At 45.5% G+C, this 16,897-nt stretch overlaps 1 protein-coding gene across 11 annotated transcripts in view; it reads right to left on the bottom strand.

Moving 5' to 3' along the window:
• Window positions 1–3,466: 3,466 nt before the first annotated feature.
• Window positions 3,467–16,897, bottom strand: part of Ptp99A (Protein tyrosine phosphatase 99A) — a 211,307-nt gene continuing 197,876 nt past the window's right edge. For 5 of the 11 annotated variants that reach the window (XM_077640137.1, XM_077640138.1, XM_077640139.1 and 2 more), the window contains 7 exons: window positions 15,140–15,622; window positions 13,568–13,684; window positions 12,363–12,533; window positions 10,226–10,354; window positions 8,892–9,220; window positions 7,446–7,581; window positions 3,467–5,848 (listed from right to left, as the gene is read on the bottom strand). In XM_077640137.1, the coding sequence (XP_077496263.1) occupies window positions 5,690–5,848; window positions 7,446–7,581; window positions 8,892–9,220; window positions 10,226–10,354; window positions 12,363–12,533; window positions 13,568–13,684; window positions 15,140–15,622 (1,524 nt within the window). In that variant the 3' untranslated portion in view covers window positions 3,467–5,689. Of the gene's footprint in view, window positions 5,849–7,445; window positions 7,582–8,891; window positions 9,221–10,225; window positions 10,355–12,362; window positions 12,534–13,567; window positions 13,685–15,139; window positions 15,623–16,711; window positions 16,748–16,897 lie in introns of all 11 variants that reach the window. The other 6 variants (XM_077640135.1, XM_077640134.1, XM_077640140.1 and 3 more) reach the window with 2 other exon arrangements.

Here is a 16,897-nt window from a genome sequence, read left to right on the forward strand (position 1 = left end):
GTAAAAGAGACCGTGTGCCGTGCGACGTCAGTGCATGTTAGAGAACCCCAGGTGCACGTCTAAAATAATTTGGAGTCCTCCTTTACAGCGGGTCTCAAAACCCATGTCATTTCAGGGGCTTAAACCCCACAATTTACATAATTTTTCCCACTCCTTCCCTTTCCCGCATCTGTCAAGCCGATGGATGAATACATACCCACTCCCCATCCCAAGCTCCACACCTCATGACTGGTTAATTTACTTCTGAAATTCGCACCACCGGAAGTGTAAATGCCTGGTAGTATTTTTTTTTTGCTGGTGCAATTCAGCTGTCGAAGCCGCTCATTGCCTTCTCCCTTCCTGCAGCGCTTACCGGTTTGATTATTGTTGTCAATCGGTGAACATTTACATGCGCCGGACAAACATTACTAATGGCACGTGTTCGAATAAAAAAATCCCTTTCTTTCAAGAATCCAATTCTCGTCAGCCAAGTTGCCATGAACCATACTTGAGCACAGCTGGGTCTGTATTCAGAATTTGGTCACAAAACCCCATGACAGAGTTCATGTCACTGTGCTTTGGCTCACACAGTGAACGAGTACTGTAACGGTTTCTTGAAACACCATGCAGTACCTTCTTGGTGTACAATGAAGAAACCCTAATGCTCCAACTGGTTTCAGTTTGTCATAGTGTATGGAACTGCACTGTAAAACAAATGGAACCTGGTGCACAGCCAGCATGAACCTGGACTCCTGAGTTACCCTTTATAATTGTTTTGTGTTACCTTTATCCAATGTTTATAGATTAACTTTGACCTGGGCCTTGTCAAGCTGATATGACAGCTTTTAGCCTAGTGACCCATCAGAAGCTCCTGAAAAATAAAGGAACTCTCTCTCGGCTCTCCTGTACACATGCCTCACTCATGCTTGGGTCTTATATTGCCCTGCAGCATCTGCTACATAATATAAAGGGTTCTCCAAGGAATGAGCCTTTGCAGTTGAGTTTGTGCACAAGTGCATGCAAGGCTGCCATTACCAATTTTATTGAAACGTTTAAATGTTCCCACTGTGGTGGCTCGGTCGTGGGACTGATTCCAGCCATGGCTGCCACACAGGCAAATGCAAGGATGCCTGTGTATTCCGATGTTTCAGAGCATGCTAGAGGTTGTACTGCAGCAGTGGCCTAGTGGTGTGAGCATCCGCCCTTACATGTGGGAGGTGTGGGTTTCGATCACCACTTCTGCCGAGTACGACTGGTTATACAATGGGTACAAGCTTACCGCTGGCCTGCTGCCGTTACCTGGGGGTGGAGTGCTTGGAAAATGGGTCTCCGACACTACCCTGTGTAAAAGAAAAATAGCTTGTGCCAAGGCGCTTTTGGCTACAGCTGCCACTAAAATTCAACATCATCATCGTAAAGGGTGGTTGAAATAAATCAGAAATTGTCTGCTAAATGCCTCGGAGCTCATAGTGTTGCTTTCGCAGGGTAAAATTCTATTAGCTAATTTACCAAAAAGCTGCATGTGTTATGGGACGGGCCAGCTTAGAAATTTTGAAAAGAGTCCCCAGAGAAGCATTCTTCACCATGATAATAGGACCTTTTCCTGTCAAAAACCATATCTTAAAATGTCGGTCTTGTGCAGTGCTTACCATCAAGCCATGAAAGGTCACACTGGTTTATCCATATTTGGTCTTTGTTTTATTTTGAGCAGTCAATACATATCACATATATTGATTTCTTTGTATATAGATTTATGTAATAGCGTAAAGTAGACATTAGAGAAGACTTCTTGGTGAAGAAGTGAAAATTTCTAATTTATCGAATCTATTGCAACAGGGGGAAACAAATCCAGACAACTGAAATGCGGAACAAAAAGAGAGTGGTGACATCCGCAAAAAAAAAAAAAATGCAAGACACGACTTAGGAAATCGTGAGGATAATTAATTCCACCGAGAAATGAAACAAGCATGATGACAAGCACAACTTGACATGTTCGGCAAAAACCTATGGTATTCATTACGCACACAATGCAGCTATGTGTATAACACACTAATTATAATAATTAACATTCAATATATATATGTACATGTGAGATATAAGCCAGTTGGTACAATCAGACCTCACGAAAGAACTCCACACTCAATTCGAGAAGTATGAAGTTTACAAATAACAGTGGCTTCTAGGCTCACAATGGCTCAACACAGAAGAACAATACTAAACAAACACGTTTTGTAGCTGTCTTTTCAATGTTTGATGTCTCTGTGCGTATTACAGAAGATAAATAACATGTAAATCATTTCACCAGATGACAAGGAACATACACATACAAAACGGGACACAAGGAGTCAACACTGAAAAGCAACTCTAAGGATACCCCTCAATAAACAACGTGAACTGAAAATTAGGATGACATAAACTGCACAGAAATCTTGAAGCAAGAAGAATTACCTGGAAGCTAAGTTAACTGAGGGAAACATTTTTTTTTGCTAGATGGAAACGTGATAGATAGCCATGACAGTTGGTCCTGTAGTTTATAGTGTTACTTCCAATGAACCTGCGAGAGGACTTCAGCATTCAGAGTGTAGGAATGTAAGAATACTGGTTTGCAGACCATTGTCGGTGAGCTTATTAAACACTCTACACCACATCCTATGAGAAATTGATGACCGCTAGTTGTATGTAACGAAGCTATCTTTGGAGTCTGTGAATGAACCAACTGTTAAGTAGGGCAGTATTATGTCCAAGGTCAGAGATGGCTACCAGGGCCATTTAAGAAAACGTGCCGCAGTGAAGCCCAATTCCAGGAGCGCTGAAATTACTGACGCCGCACTTTAAAAAACTACGGAATTCCAAGTTATGCGCAGGCTTAGTAGATGTGTATATATATCTGAACACTAAGTCAACAAACTCGAAGCTCTCTCGTCCAAGGGGTTACTTATGCGCTACTAACAAAGTTTATATGCGTATATGTATATTGAACAACAACACCTTGGCATACTGGTTACTTATTTGGCGCGTGTCTGTCTTTGGGAAACAACAGCATGTCACAAAAACAACACACAACCATTACCCGGGAAACACTAAACATTCTGGCAACATTACCAGCAGTGGAAAACACTGCTGGTAACACTGCAACAACGTTTAGGCGCTGCCCCGAGCTTCGACAGCAATGCCAAGGTGCTGCACTACAAGGCAGCACTGCTAATGCTATCCTGCTGAGAAAGCGTTTTGTGTCGTTTGTGGGCCGCTTGTAAAAAAATGAGCATGCTGAAGATTAAGGACCGGGGCTCGGAGGGAAAAGGTGCATTCTGTCTGCTCGCATGGCGACAGAAGGCAGATTGAGAAGGGGAATTCCTGTTAAGCAAAAGATGCGGATACAAAAAGAGCACAATGCGCTCCCGAAAGACAAAACAGCTGCACCATCGAGTATTTCCACGGCCCCGTGCGTGCCGAAATCAGTGGTGGGAACAGAGACGATGTGTGTTAGTGATGGGGTAAACAACGACACTGAGAAAGCTGGGGCAGAACGCAAAGACAAGCTGGAAGCAGGGGTGGCAAACTAAACACTGACAACACAAAGCGCACGCCTATGTGCGCGCGGCAGGATGAAGAGTCTGAAAATCCATAAGTGAGAAATGTGGAGGAGAGCAAAAACACAAGACTCTGAGAGAGCACGAAGATGATGTCAGACTAGAAATTGTTGCTGCTAGGTCAGGGTGTCGTTCTTTGAACGCTGGGAGAGTTGGGTGGGGTGATCGACATCGAGGCGGTGTTTTATAGAACCTTTCCGTCGAGCTGCACTCCAGTGCGTGTGTTGCGCAACTTGGCACGTCCCTATGGACATTGTCATTTCGGCAACGTGCCCCTTTGCGCTGTTTGTCGCACGCAAGCCATTCTTCTTCCGCGGCCTCATAGCCCCATGCCCTCCGCTATTGGCTCTTCTTCTCCCATTTGATCGCACCACTTTGTCTTCGTCGTTGTTTCGACTGCTTTGTCCATCCATGCTGTGTCATCATCAGAGGCACGGAAGTTAAAAAACACACCTCCGGTTCCACTGAAAAGGCCTCGACAGCCATTCGGAACTGTCCTTCCTTCATTCAATCCCTAGCAAAGTAATGGCAAAAAAAAAAAAGAAACTACACAAATAATAATAGTAAAAAAAACACCCAGAAATGGGTTTTCATTCTCTGAAAGCACCTCGCCTGATGGAGAAAGGCACAGTCAGGTATAAATAAAGCAGGAGGCGATGGACAAACTAAGATGCAAAAAAAAAATTCAGCGGAGAAATAAAACGGCAGTGCTAATGAAGTGGTTCTATGCAAATGTGCAGAGCCACGCTTCTCTGTGCTCACCGACTTTTTGGCTTCCCAATTCATCACTTCACCAGGGAGAAGAAAAGCGATCCACTCCTTCTAAGACTAAAGGCGCCGTGACATATAACGCCTGGCAGTGACTGTCCTGTGCGCCCTGCATTCGCCCGCTGTGACGTGCCTTCACATGCCACGAGCAAATTCATACAGAAAAACAAAATAAAAAGTGAGCCACCTCTTTTCAAAGCAGGCTGGCCACTACGAAGCACTGAAACAATAAGGCAACGAAGGATGTCTCGGACAAGTGACTCGGCAGACCGAAACTGACGAGATAAAAAAAAAGCAGCAAAGAAACAAAAGCATCAGCACACTCTGGGGATGCAGGGGATGACACATGACGCGCAATAATAATGTACAAATTAATGTCTACTATCTTACACCATTTACAACATAACGCCAGCACAAGGTTGAGAAAGCGCTGCAGCCACACGCAATGCTGCTGTAGTTTGTCGTCTACGCTTCCTGCATGTTCCTGCACCCCTTGTAAGATCCACACGTTCACCTAATGGTGTATGAAGTAAGGTGCTGCCTAACAACTCAATTTTTAAGTTTTCCAACGTGGCATTCCAAGGGAGGCTTGAAGAGAAAATAAAAAGCCTTAGCTAAGTGAAAATTCATAATTACGAGGTATTTAACGTTCTTAGATCATTTTATCTTCATTGCTCTTACAGAGTGAAGGAAGACAACCTTTGAGGTTGAATGGCAGCAGCACTTGCTTACGTGCTCTATCTTTGACTGATGAAGTACATTGCTTTACTGTTGCAGAAGCAATTGTGCGGCACACATGCAACACAACAGATACCCGAGGAAAAACCCTCTTGGAAAAAAAGGCAGCTCCTTAATTTCTGGAGGGCAGATTAGCCAGCTGCACAGATAAGCCAAAATCATCTGAATTACTTCTGCTAGACACGCAATAGCGATTTCAAATGAACAAGACACGCAGGTCTGGTATCCCTTCTTCCTCCCTCAAGATATTAGGCTTGGTGCAAGCATTATGATTATGTTGAACAGTGCTTTTTTTGTGGGAAGTGGATCAACCATTCAAACACGCTTGCCCGCATACGCTAGTTACGCATCACAAAGCCTGCTTTCTGCGGCGTTCACGTGCCCCCAGTTCCTGGCTTTTTCTTTTCAGTCGTCAAACAGAAAAGGAAAGAGCCACGAGTCATTGCAACCAAAGGGCGAAACGAACTTGTGTGCGCAAGCGGCAGCAGCCTGGGGTGAGTAGGGGTGGGTGACCAGAAGCAGCAGTGGTGGTGGCGGTGGTGGTGGTCGTGGCGCAGCAGCGACCGGTGAAAGAGGAGGAAGTTCCTCGTCGTTGGCTGTACTCGGCCTTTTCATCAGTCGGGGCTCTCAATCTTCCCGGCGACTTCCTCAATCTTGACCGCATGCCCGTTGCTGGTGAGCTGGCCATTGGTGGCGTTGGCGATGGGTGCCGCCGGGCCGTTGCTCACAGCCAGCAGGCTCTCTAGTCCACGGTAAAGGAATAGGAAGTCGTCCTGTTTTTGGCGAGAAAGAAAAAGAAAACAGAACTGCAATGAGATACTGAGATACATCAACTGACAAGAGATGGTGCAAAATGGATCATTGTTAGATGTAACGCAGGCACTATGCTAATTTCAGCAAAATTACTCCGACAAGGATGGGTCCATGGTGTATAAAGTATAGACAAGATGGAATTTTTAGTTTTAGAGCACAGCTCTTTTTTTCTTTATTCGAGACGTTTGCCATTAGTCATAATGAGACCGGGAGAGAAAGAAGAAAAAGTGTAAACAAGCGTCGCTCAGCTCTAGAGCGTACGTTCGTGGGTTAAGTGTTGGCAGCGTAACCGGCAGAGCAAATGAGGAGCATAGCGGAGGATGAAAGAGAACAAACGGGAAGCGCACCAGAGGATGAAAGTACAGTGACAGCGAAGAGAGCACGTGAAGGAAAGAGGACAAGGCGAGTACAGCGGCAACGACCCACTAAGAGATGGCGCTAGGGAGTGCATGCTGTTGTCCATCCACTCGAGGCGAGGCTTAGCGGTGGCGGATCGTTATGCACGCTGCCCGAGCAGAAACCCAGAGTCGCTTATGTTCAGTACTGCATATTCTTTATGTGGTCATGTACAGTTCAGGCACCACAGCGTTATTACTCGAAAATTGCATTACTGAGAAGTGTAATCATTGGCCAATTTTTTTTCTGGGTGGTGGTGGTGGTAAACTTCGTTCAATAAATAGCTTTGCGCCCCCCGAACTGGGAGGAGCCCTTAGTTGAGGGCTCCTACGGCCTTAGCTGTTTGCTGCACCCGCTGAACCAGCTCTCTCTGGCCCTCTAGCATGGCCTCCCACTGCTCAAGTTGTGGGTTCGGGATTTTCAGGGCGGCCTGCATGCTTACAATTTCACCAGCGCTGCGACTAGGAACAAGAACAGAGAAGGAAGACAAGGACAAGCGCTTGTTCCTAGTCGCAGCGCTGGTGAAATTGTGAATATGTACCAACTAGCTCAAACCACCATTTTCCTGCATGCTTTGGTAAGCCCATGTAGTTTGATACAGTGTCAGGTGTTCCTTGCATAGCGGGGATATGTTTGAGCATAATTTGGGCTGTATGAGGTGCAAGGGGCTAATGTGTGGGTATGTGTTTGTCTGTAGCTGCCTCCAAGCTACGCTTCCTCCCACATCAGCTTCTTGTGTGATGGGGGTTAGATGTGTCGCTTTAGCTTGTGGTAGGTAAGGATGTCACTGTACTGTTGCAGGACCAATTGCAGGGCCACTGAGTCTTCTGTCAGGGCCCGGTTGGCAAGGCCTTGGGCTATGGCATGCACATTCAGATTTTCACTTACAGTCTCATGGCCTAGCGTCCGGATGAGCACAGTTTCAGAAAGTTCGGGAGCAGTACTCAAAAAACACGGACTGCAGCTTTCAATTTCAAAGCTGAAACTTTCAGTTTTGTCTGACTATGCCTAAAAGCAGAGGACATAAGAATCCTGATGGATCAGTTCTATGGCAAAGTGAACTAAGAAGGAGGCACAGTTAACGTCGTGTGCTATTCTGTGCTCGACAATCTGGTTGGTGCTTCGCGCCTCCCATGAGCGAGTACGTGTGAGGGTGCATACCTGAGATTTCCATATTCCAGGCCTCCTCATGTGATACAGCTTTGCATACAGGTACACATCCACGCATTTTTCACTCTCCATCTGCTTGTACAGTGCCGAGAGACAGCAGAAGGTGGCCGCCTCTGTGCCTCCACACCTGCGCACGGGAACAAGACAAGCGTGTTGCAGGAGTTAGCAACTCACTACGACGACTGGTACCATGCACGACTTGAGCATTTTACCATGGGCCACAGTCAACGGTAGCTTGAAGTCACCTGGGGCCATATTATGATAACAAATCAAATACGAATAACGTACTTTCACTTCCAAATTGAATACGAATAGTGCAGCTAAAAACCGAACTGAATACGAATCGAATAATGATAGGGCCAAATCGAATATGAATCGGACGTTAGTACTAATATTCGCTACTTGTGTGAATATTTGTATGAAATGAGCAGCTGTGCGAAACACAGTGCCAGTGGTTGTACCGGTCTATGGTGGTGTAAGTTTAAAACTTATGAAGTTAGAGCTATAGCTGCTGAAAGAGGCAACACCAATATCCATTGCTGGGTCGCAACACAAAGTTTCTATATTAACTCTAAGACCGTCAAGTTATGGTACAGGAAAATTACCCTTTGCTTGGTTTGGTCAAAGACCGTTTTCCCAAGCATTTTACTCCAGAAAAGCCGAGCACCAGGCCAGAGGAAGCCTTGTACCCATTAGACAACCGGTGGGTACCCAGTGGCACTAGAACCACACAGCAGGAAAATTATTTGCGCACTTCTACATCCGAATTAAACGGGAAGATAAGTTCGTCTGCACTGATAGGGTGCTGCGTTCTGACCACAAAGAGACGACTCGTAAAAAACGGAGCATCCATAACCTAGGAAAGAACAAAAAATGAAATGCAGGTGTTCCCATCACTGGCTAATTTGTGATTTCGCAAGTAAAATGCATGTGTGGACACCAATTTCAGGGTGTGGATCCCAGAGGCTAGGCTACACCACCACTCACATGAGAATGATGGCAACCCGTCGTTTTCGCTAAACACGTCACGAGTTTGGTTTGGCTGGTGGGAAGATTTTTAAAATCCGATTTTCTCAGCAATAAATGTGTCTTTTGCTGCCGGAAACGCAGCCAGAAAGAGCCAGAAAATCAATATTTACTGAGGACAATAGTTGGGTGGAGTTGATCTCAAGAGTACCTTTAAACCGAAGCGAGACTCGCAGTGTCCGATTTAGCGAGCGCCTGATGCTGTAGTCTTACACAGGCATTGGCCAAGAGCATGTGGCCTGTCCGAATTATCCAGATTTCCAGATTAACGGGGCTGGAAATCGAAGGCTCCATTTTCAGCCGAAGTAGCCTTTGCCATTTAAACAGACACTCCATCCATACAGGCAAACTTCAATTTGTCCTTTTCCGTGCCCCTTTGGTGCAAAGTGGAGATGTAAAAAGCGCACGCACTTGTCCACGACGACGACGGGTCCGTTCTGGTCCTCGGCGTGTCGTGCGGCCACCGTGCGGATGAGGTCGAACAGGGTGGCCATTGGGGTGCAGGCCTGGGGCCAGCCCGGGCACTGGATCACACGGCAGGACAGCTCGTAGTCGTCTTGCGTCGACTGCAAGATGAAGTCCCGGCTCACCAGGCCCGGACCGCCGCCGCTGGTGGGCTTCTCGTCGGCTGGCGCCGTGTCCGTGGACGCCGTTGTGGCCGTCTCGTCGGACGTCGGCTTCACCTTGAAGCTCCCATAGTCCTGCTCCTCGTCTGTATCGGGCCAGAACTGCGGGTACTCCTGCACCGTTGGGAAATGGACGGGCAAGGGGGCCTGAGTAATGTGACCGCCAGTTTCACCATGACAGCGCTGCTGCGGACATACCCCTTTCAACATGTGCAAAAGATGTGAAGGTCAAAAGTCAGAGGAAAGCAATACAAACGTAACTTCGCATACAGAAGATACGGGGAAGCTCCGTTTTCAGTGGAAGTAGCCTTTGTCATTTAGGCAGGGAATCTATCCGTGCAGGCCAAATTCAATTTGTTCTTCTCTGTGCCCCCTTAGTGGCTGCACCAGCCAGTGCTCCAACAGCGAAGACATGCTACGGCATGTGCCAAAGTACTAGCTCTGGCAACAAAGCACACATCTTGCCTCATGCAGATGGACTGTTTTTTTCTTTTCGTTGTTTTGCGTCTCTAGTAAATTTGCAGTGCATTGGTACTTGCTATGGACAGACTTCTATCTGCGAAGAGCGGTAGAAGCCAGGGGCCCAGAGTTCAAATTAACTGCTGTGGATACCAACATGTTTGAATTATTGGGAGTTTTCCTACAAGGTAAATGTAAATTCAATATAACATTCGTAGAGGCCAAAAATCTTCAAAACAAGCAGCACACACAATGCCTGCACATAAAGGGCGGGTCTTGTTCATTTTTCTGAAAGTGATGCAAAAAATGATATCACAAATATGTATAGCCTTGACGTGGATTATGAAGCGTTTTTTTTAGCCTACACTTATAGCACTCTCAAGCTGTCCTTCTAGTCGAAGATTTGTCTTTCCAATGAGGTTTAGCCTTTCAAAGTATGCAAGGTTTTCGCACTCATAGATGAACCTTGGTTATGGCAGCATTTGTGCACAATTTGCTTTTTGTAAGTGACACATATGCCAATAAACACTGCAACTGCGACAGGGGCAGACTTTCCCAGCTCATGCTAAGAATACAAGGGGTGATGTTTGAGTGAGAGAGAAAATCCAGGCATGAAACAGAAATGGCAGTTGCCATTGCTGGAAGATGTGTTGCACTGACCTTCTCGTCGACGACCGAGAGGACCACAACAGTCTGTGAGTTATGGTCCCAGACCATCTGCCAGAAGTCGGCCATGGTCGTCATTAATGGATGCTGTGTCACTATGTACTCCTTCAGCCTGTTGTAGCCCTGCAAGTTTCGTTGGGGTGCAGAGAAAAAGAAAAAAAAGCAGCTTAAGGCTTGTGAAAGCACCAAAATGCTTAAACACTTGACGGCCATAAAAACTCGCCGACAGCTGGTTTCAGCATCTTGCACCTCAAGGACAAAAGTTTATGCTTTCACTAATGACAGTACCGACATTGATAGGGGAGGGGGGGCTTTTAGCTCTGTAAGCAGATGTTTCTTACTTCGCAAAAAAATATGAAACATGCAAAAATAATGGTAGCAAAAGCAGCATTTTCTTAGTGGTGAGTCTGCCTTTTCACACACCCTTACATACATCGCTTACATACATTGGCACCACACAATGTTAAGTCCCTGTATAGTCAACTCCCAACATAGGATTTTGCAATGAGCTACTCTCCTCCTAACATATTTTATGACATTTCTCAGATTCAGAAAAGTTAATTGTGAAAACCAGGAAAAGGAAATCTCTCCCTGCCTTCAGACCTATGCGGCCAATTCTAGCGACAACTTCAGCAGACCAGCTATTTTTGGTTAAACATATAAACTAAGCATTATATAATATTTGCAACATAAGACAAAGCATAAAAAATGCATATTATACATTTTACAGAAAACATCAATCACAAGTACAATGAAAGAGAGAAACACTTTAATGAAAAACAAGAGAATTTAGTTGGCGATTAAAAATCGCTGGCATGCCACATTGTGCAGGGACAAAAATTATTGTGGGACCATAAAAAGAACGAAAAATGAAGTGTCCCAGCCCATGCCACTAAGTATAATGGGCTAACATTGCACAGGGAAGGGAATTTAGGAGATGAAGACAGAATGAGAGTGGAGCGGAAAAGGTAACAAAAAATAAAAAGGGGAGACGAAAAAATGTGGCCATTAAATGCGTACTAAGGTGCATCGGTGTGTAATGATGCAACATATGAAATGACAAAGTGCATAGTCCAACAAATGGGCCGACAAAGTTCATTGCGTGAAGAATGCATGAGGGTAACATGCAAGGCGAAATTACAGCTTGCCGAGATATCCAATGTACAAATACAGCAGAACCAGAATACACTGCGTACAGCACACCCTCAATGTTACGAACACGGTTTACATCAATTTCAAGATGATACAAATTCGTAATATCCCCTGACTGGAGTGCACTGTGCCTAGTGTACAGAATTTCATATGTTCCGCACACTCTTCTGCGCCAAAACAGATGATATGAAAGCACGAGCCACGACCACACCCTCGAATACTAAGTGCTGTCCGTTGCCGATGCCAAGATCCCGAGTCGAGCAGTACGCACCACGAGCACTGAGCAGGGGCGCACAGCCCAAGCATTGCCAACTCTGTGATCGCTGGTCACGTTGTAAGCACGGGGAGCAGTGAGCAGCGGCGCGCAGCCTACATGTCGCCAGCGTCACGATCGCCATTTGCGTACGCACGACAAGTAGCGAGCTTCGGCTGTGCGGCCATCAATAAATCTCATCAGCCGTAAACTGACCTGCGTGAATTCATTGCCCATGCTTTTGCACACGGACTTCGTTCATTTCAGATGATACGAATTTTTTTGTGACCTCGTGAAATTCGTTTGATTGAGATCCTATACATTTACACGACTTAGTACACAAGAAGCACAGAATGAGAATAGGGCAACACTAGCGCTGAACTTTGAACCAGTTCAGTGCTAATGCCATCTCAATTTCAGCTTCTTTGCATGCCATGTCCATTTGCATTTGAGCTTAAAACACCAACCAGCCTGCCCATCAGTATTAACTATGGTTACAGACTCAATACAAAAAGTACACTAGACATAAGCTAGCCCGAAGCAAAAGAATGCAATTTAGCCTCTGTCAGAAGTTTATTTCCATGAAGGAATTCTGGTTAGCAGTGGACTGAAAACCAAGCAACAGCAGGTGAGAGGCATTTTCGGATCTCGACTTATAGGGCGAGCCCTTTGTGAGAAAGCAAAGGTTTTTGTCAATAGGCACAACAGTCAGCACTGGTGGCGCACCTGCAGGAAAGTGGCGTTGATGTAGTCCGAGCCGTCGGTGCCCGGCTTGGGGGTGATGTGCACCCGGTGTGACTCGATAGGGATTAAATTCAGCGACCGGTTCTTGGCCTTGTTACAGGGCTTCACAGCTGACACCACATTGAAGTCTTTCGCTTTGAACACTGTCACCAGCTGCACACAAACATAGAAGGAGGGTAAAGAGCAAATCTAACGACGTCCTAATTCATTTAGCCATTCAGTTGATTGTAGTGTTTGAATATAGATAACCAATTAGGCTACTATCTAAACAACCTGAATATGGTACCTTTAAGTATTCACCGGAAAGGGCACTCATCAATGAAACAAAAGACAAGTGAAATAGATGTTAGAGGGTGCATCGTTATTTAGACATTTTGCCACAGACGAGTTTCGAAGTCTTACTACACAAACCATTGCATCAAATATGGTGTACCAAAATTGCATTCCTACACCTTACCACACTTACTAGGGCTTATCTGAACTGCAGATGGCAATAAATGCAGCTGCTCAAATACCACACAAGAAATAAGAAAGCTGAAATATCTACAAGCATTCTAACCTATTCGGCCGCACTGATAATGCACACTAGTTGTGTAGTTGGTGCATCGTTTGTATTTCTCACTGTTCGCTCTGAAAAGCTGCCATAAACATTGTGCAATTAGAGCATAGCATTCTGATGATACCTAAAAAAGAAACTGAGGACAAAATGAAGATGGCCTAGGGCAGTTGGCGACTGCTTCCAAATGACAAAGACCTTACTTTTATGAAAAAGTGCTCCTACTGGTTAGAAAAGAGCAAAAATAGAAAAGCTCGTGTCGCCACCAGCAGCCGTTTCCACATGCAAGCTGTGGTGACGTAAGGCAAGAATATTCTGTTGAGTGCAGGACACGCAACGAAGGAAAGTGCACCTGAATATTACGCTAACTTTTTCATCACTAGGGCTAGTGCACATTTATCGTACAAGGAAGACGAGAAAAAAATACGGAGAATAAGCAAAGCAAAGCCGCAACACTCAATGTTGCCACAAACGGTTCAATGCCACAAGTGTGGAGTGGTAGGAAGAATGAAATGAACAATGAAAGTGTCTTTCGCTGCCGAATAGATGTCTCGAGAGTCATGACAAAATCGGTTACTGGATTTTGCCCAGGAACATTAAAAACCCGACGGAGTTGTTCCGGAGAGCGCACCTTAAACTGTTTCTCGAGCAGTGACCAGGACTTGTCTGTGTTGTCTCCACTCCCCGTGTTCCCCACCTGCGCTGTCTGCAAGCTCTGCACGTAGCGAGACAGCTGTGAGACCCCAACCTGCAAAGACATAAATAATAATGATCAATTCTTCTTTCATGTGCAATATCAAGAATGACAGGTATGCAAGGCAGACTGCTGAGCCAGCTGACAGACACTAGATAGGAGATTAGATGGTGCACAATAAACAACACGCAAGTATGGAGCCGAAACGCAGCCTCTATAGAATCGGTGGTCATCTTGCCATGGTGAAACCTCGCTACAATGAAACTCACGGGACCCATGAAAAATTTCACTGCAGCAGTAACTTTGTTGTCATAAAATCAGCCCAGACGAGTGGAAAATTATGCTAGATAATTTAGAAATAACATTTATTTCCATGACCCGGTAAGCTTTGGCACTTTTCCCATCTCGGCACGATTTTCGCCGTTACCCATTGCATTGCGATCTCGTCTCGCAGACATCGCTGACTGATCTCTTGAGCCCTACCGGGATCATTCTAGCTTCAAAGTCTTCGTACTTCCACATGAACGCATTGCTACAGATATATGCAAATGCTTTTCCGTCAACGTACCGTACAGCTGGACGCATGGCTGAATGTACTGCTGCACGAGTTGTTGACGAGTGCATGTGACCAAACAAAGCCCGATGGGAAGGCAAACATGCCATGAGAAGGTGGAGACAGTGAAAAAGATGAGGAAGGGCAGGCACCGTGTCCGCAGCAAGCATTCCACCGGCGTCCATTTTCGTAATGAGGTTTTAGGGAGTTGGGATCAGCCTTCAAGCTGGAGGTCTCTTACTGTTTTCACTTTGCAACTTTCCGATAAGTTCAGGGAAAAAAGAATGCTAGTTAGCACAGGAGATAAAAGAATCAGGGCCACGAAGCGTTTTGTTTCATGTTTACGGCCCTCGTTTCGCAATGCCATGCCATGTTTATTTGCTCACGACCATGGCGCAGGCTGCCACTCACTTTGCTGTGTCCTTTTTGCCCTTTAGGAAGAATAGTCACAACTCGGACAAGATCCCCGAACCATAACTAGTACTGAAGTTAGCGCTGTGCAGGAGTTGTCGCAAAAATTTCACCACGCACGTTTATGTGTGGCGCATGGTGCTGTCACTGAAAGACGATCCATGAAAAACATCAGCAGTGCACTTGCAGAAGTGCATACTAACATTGGTGGCCATTTTTAATGCATCAAAACAGGCTATTAAACACTCCAAGCATCTTTGGATGTGCAAAAATAAACAAATTGGCGGCCTTATGTTACTTACGTCGTAGAATATACTGTATATATATAGCGCACTTTTTGCAAAAATTTTGTTGAAGCGGAATCACACTTCAAAAATAGCTAGTTGTGCGGAAAAGTAACTGCATTACTTTACATGGTTTGCAGATGGCAAGGTGCAAATACTTCATCGTAGCGGGGTTTGACTGTATTTAGTACGAAATGGAATGACTAAACACTTTTGGTGCGCATTTAAAGCAAAACACGAAGCAAGGCAGTGGAGAGTCACCTCTGTGTCTCCACTCTCGATGGCCTCGAGCAGAGCGTCGTGGATGAAGACGTACTGCTCCTCCGTCTGGACAAGGTAGTTGCGCTGCTGGCGGATGTGCCGCAGGAAGCCGTACGCATTGACGCTCTGCCGATGCCGCATCTGCTTGAGCATGGCATCCAGAACGATGTAGGTGCCCGTCCTTCCTACACCAGCACTGCAGTGCACGATCATGGGTCCTGCAGTGGGAGGGTTGGCAGCAGAAGACTTGGCCACAAAGCTGAGGACTGGCAGAGGATGGTCTGGTACCCCATGGTCTGGCCAGTTGGTGTAGTGATACTGGTACACCGTCCGCTCAGACGCCTGCTTCTTCTTCACCTTGAGGTTCTTGATGGCAAAGGTTCGGACGGTGTATGTCGCCATGACAACCTCCTGGACCAGCTTCACTTGGATTATGCCATAGGTCTCAGTACCTTCCTTTGGCCAGTACATATCACACTTACGCTGAAAGCACCACGAAGAAGTCAGCATTAGAGCACACTCCGGCTGAAACTCGGCCAACTCTTTATGTAGTGGACATGTGAACACGTTTACTTGAGCCAACAGCGGTGTTTTAAACGAAGTCAGATGAGTAAAATAAAGAAATAAAATCTAGTATCAGCAATGTAAACATGCAGAACACCTTCAAAAATGACAAAGTGCTACAAGGAAATGCTTCATATTTCTTGATGGTAAAACAGTTAGGACAACGGTGTTAACTCTAAAGAATTCAAAAGCTAGATACTGAATGTGCACAACAAGGTAGTCAGTTAGTGCTAGATGAGGGACCTGCTAGTAAGGGTTATTACAACTTCTAAGAGGCTTGTTTCAATGAAGGAGAAATAGACAGAGAGAAAAAAGAGCAACCCAGTCAAAAGACCCTGTAAGTCAGGGTCTGCTTCAGAAACTGTTCTCATCAGCAAACTGACATGCCAACTGTGATTCCACATTATGCACAATTATCATGTCATGAGGGCAATTACACTAAAAAACTAGTTGCAGCTCACTACACAGAAAGGAGTGACCAAGTCTGGACAGACCAATGACTGCTCAAAGAGTAATCGCACCTGCCACATGCATCAACATGTTTTCGCTAGCTTGTTTCTACGGAATGTAGCTGAACAGAGTAATTGTGAGCAATAAGTTCAGACTCGGGTAGGACCTTTTCACAGGTGCAGTGTGTTTGAGAATGCCCTTGCACATTTGCACCTATGTAGCGTGTAGGTAGTAAAGTTTAAAGTTGGCATTTCACAGCAACACAGCCCGAGACATCTCCCAAACTTAAAAAAGATAAAACGCTACCGCCGAAAACCATTGCAAAATCACAAAAGGCAAAACAGTTATTAAGATTGTTAGTGTCAAACATCCGTTTTTCTTTTCTACCTTGTTGTTTAGGCTGCCGAAATGGAATACATAGACGCAAACCAGGAGAAGAAATAAGTGAGTTAGTGAGCCAAGCAGTGATGTGAGCTGCCCCAATGTAGGCAGAGCAAAAGAGTTTTCAGAGAGGGAGCGGCAGTGTACAGACACACACATTCCTCATGCAATACTCACAAGGTCATCCAACTCTGCCGAAACGCTACGAGCACGCTGTTTTCGTCCCCCGACCGAAAACAGAAAAGGAAGCCGTAAGGAGGAAACAGAAAAAAGAAGAATGCAAGACAGAGTAATGAAAGATAGAGAGAGAGAGAGAGAGCAGGAAGAAGGCATCACAAAAAGAAGACAAGGCAAGAACAAAAG

The sequence above is a fragment of the Amblyomma americanum genome, chromosome 10 (genome assembly GCF_052857255.1).
Source record: "Amblyomma americanum isolate KBUSLIRL-KWMA chromosome 10, ASM5285725v1, whole genome shotgun sequence".
NCBI classification, from domain to species: domain Eukaryota; kingdom Metazoa; phylum Arthropoda; class Arachnida; order Ixodida; family Ixodidae; genus Amblyomma; species Amblyomma americanum.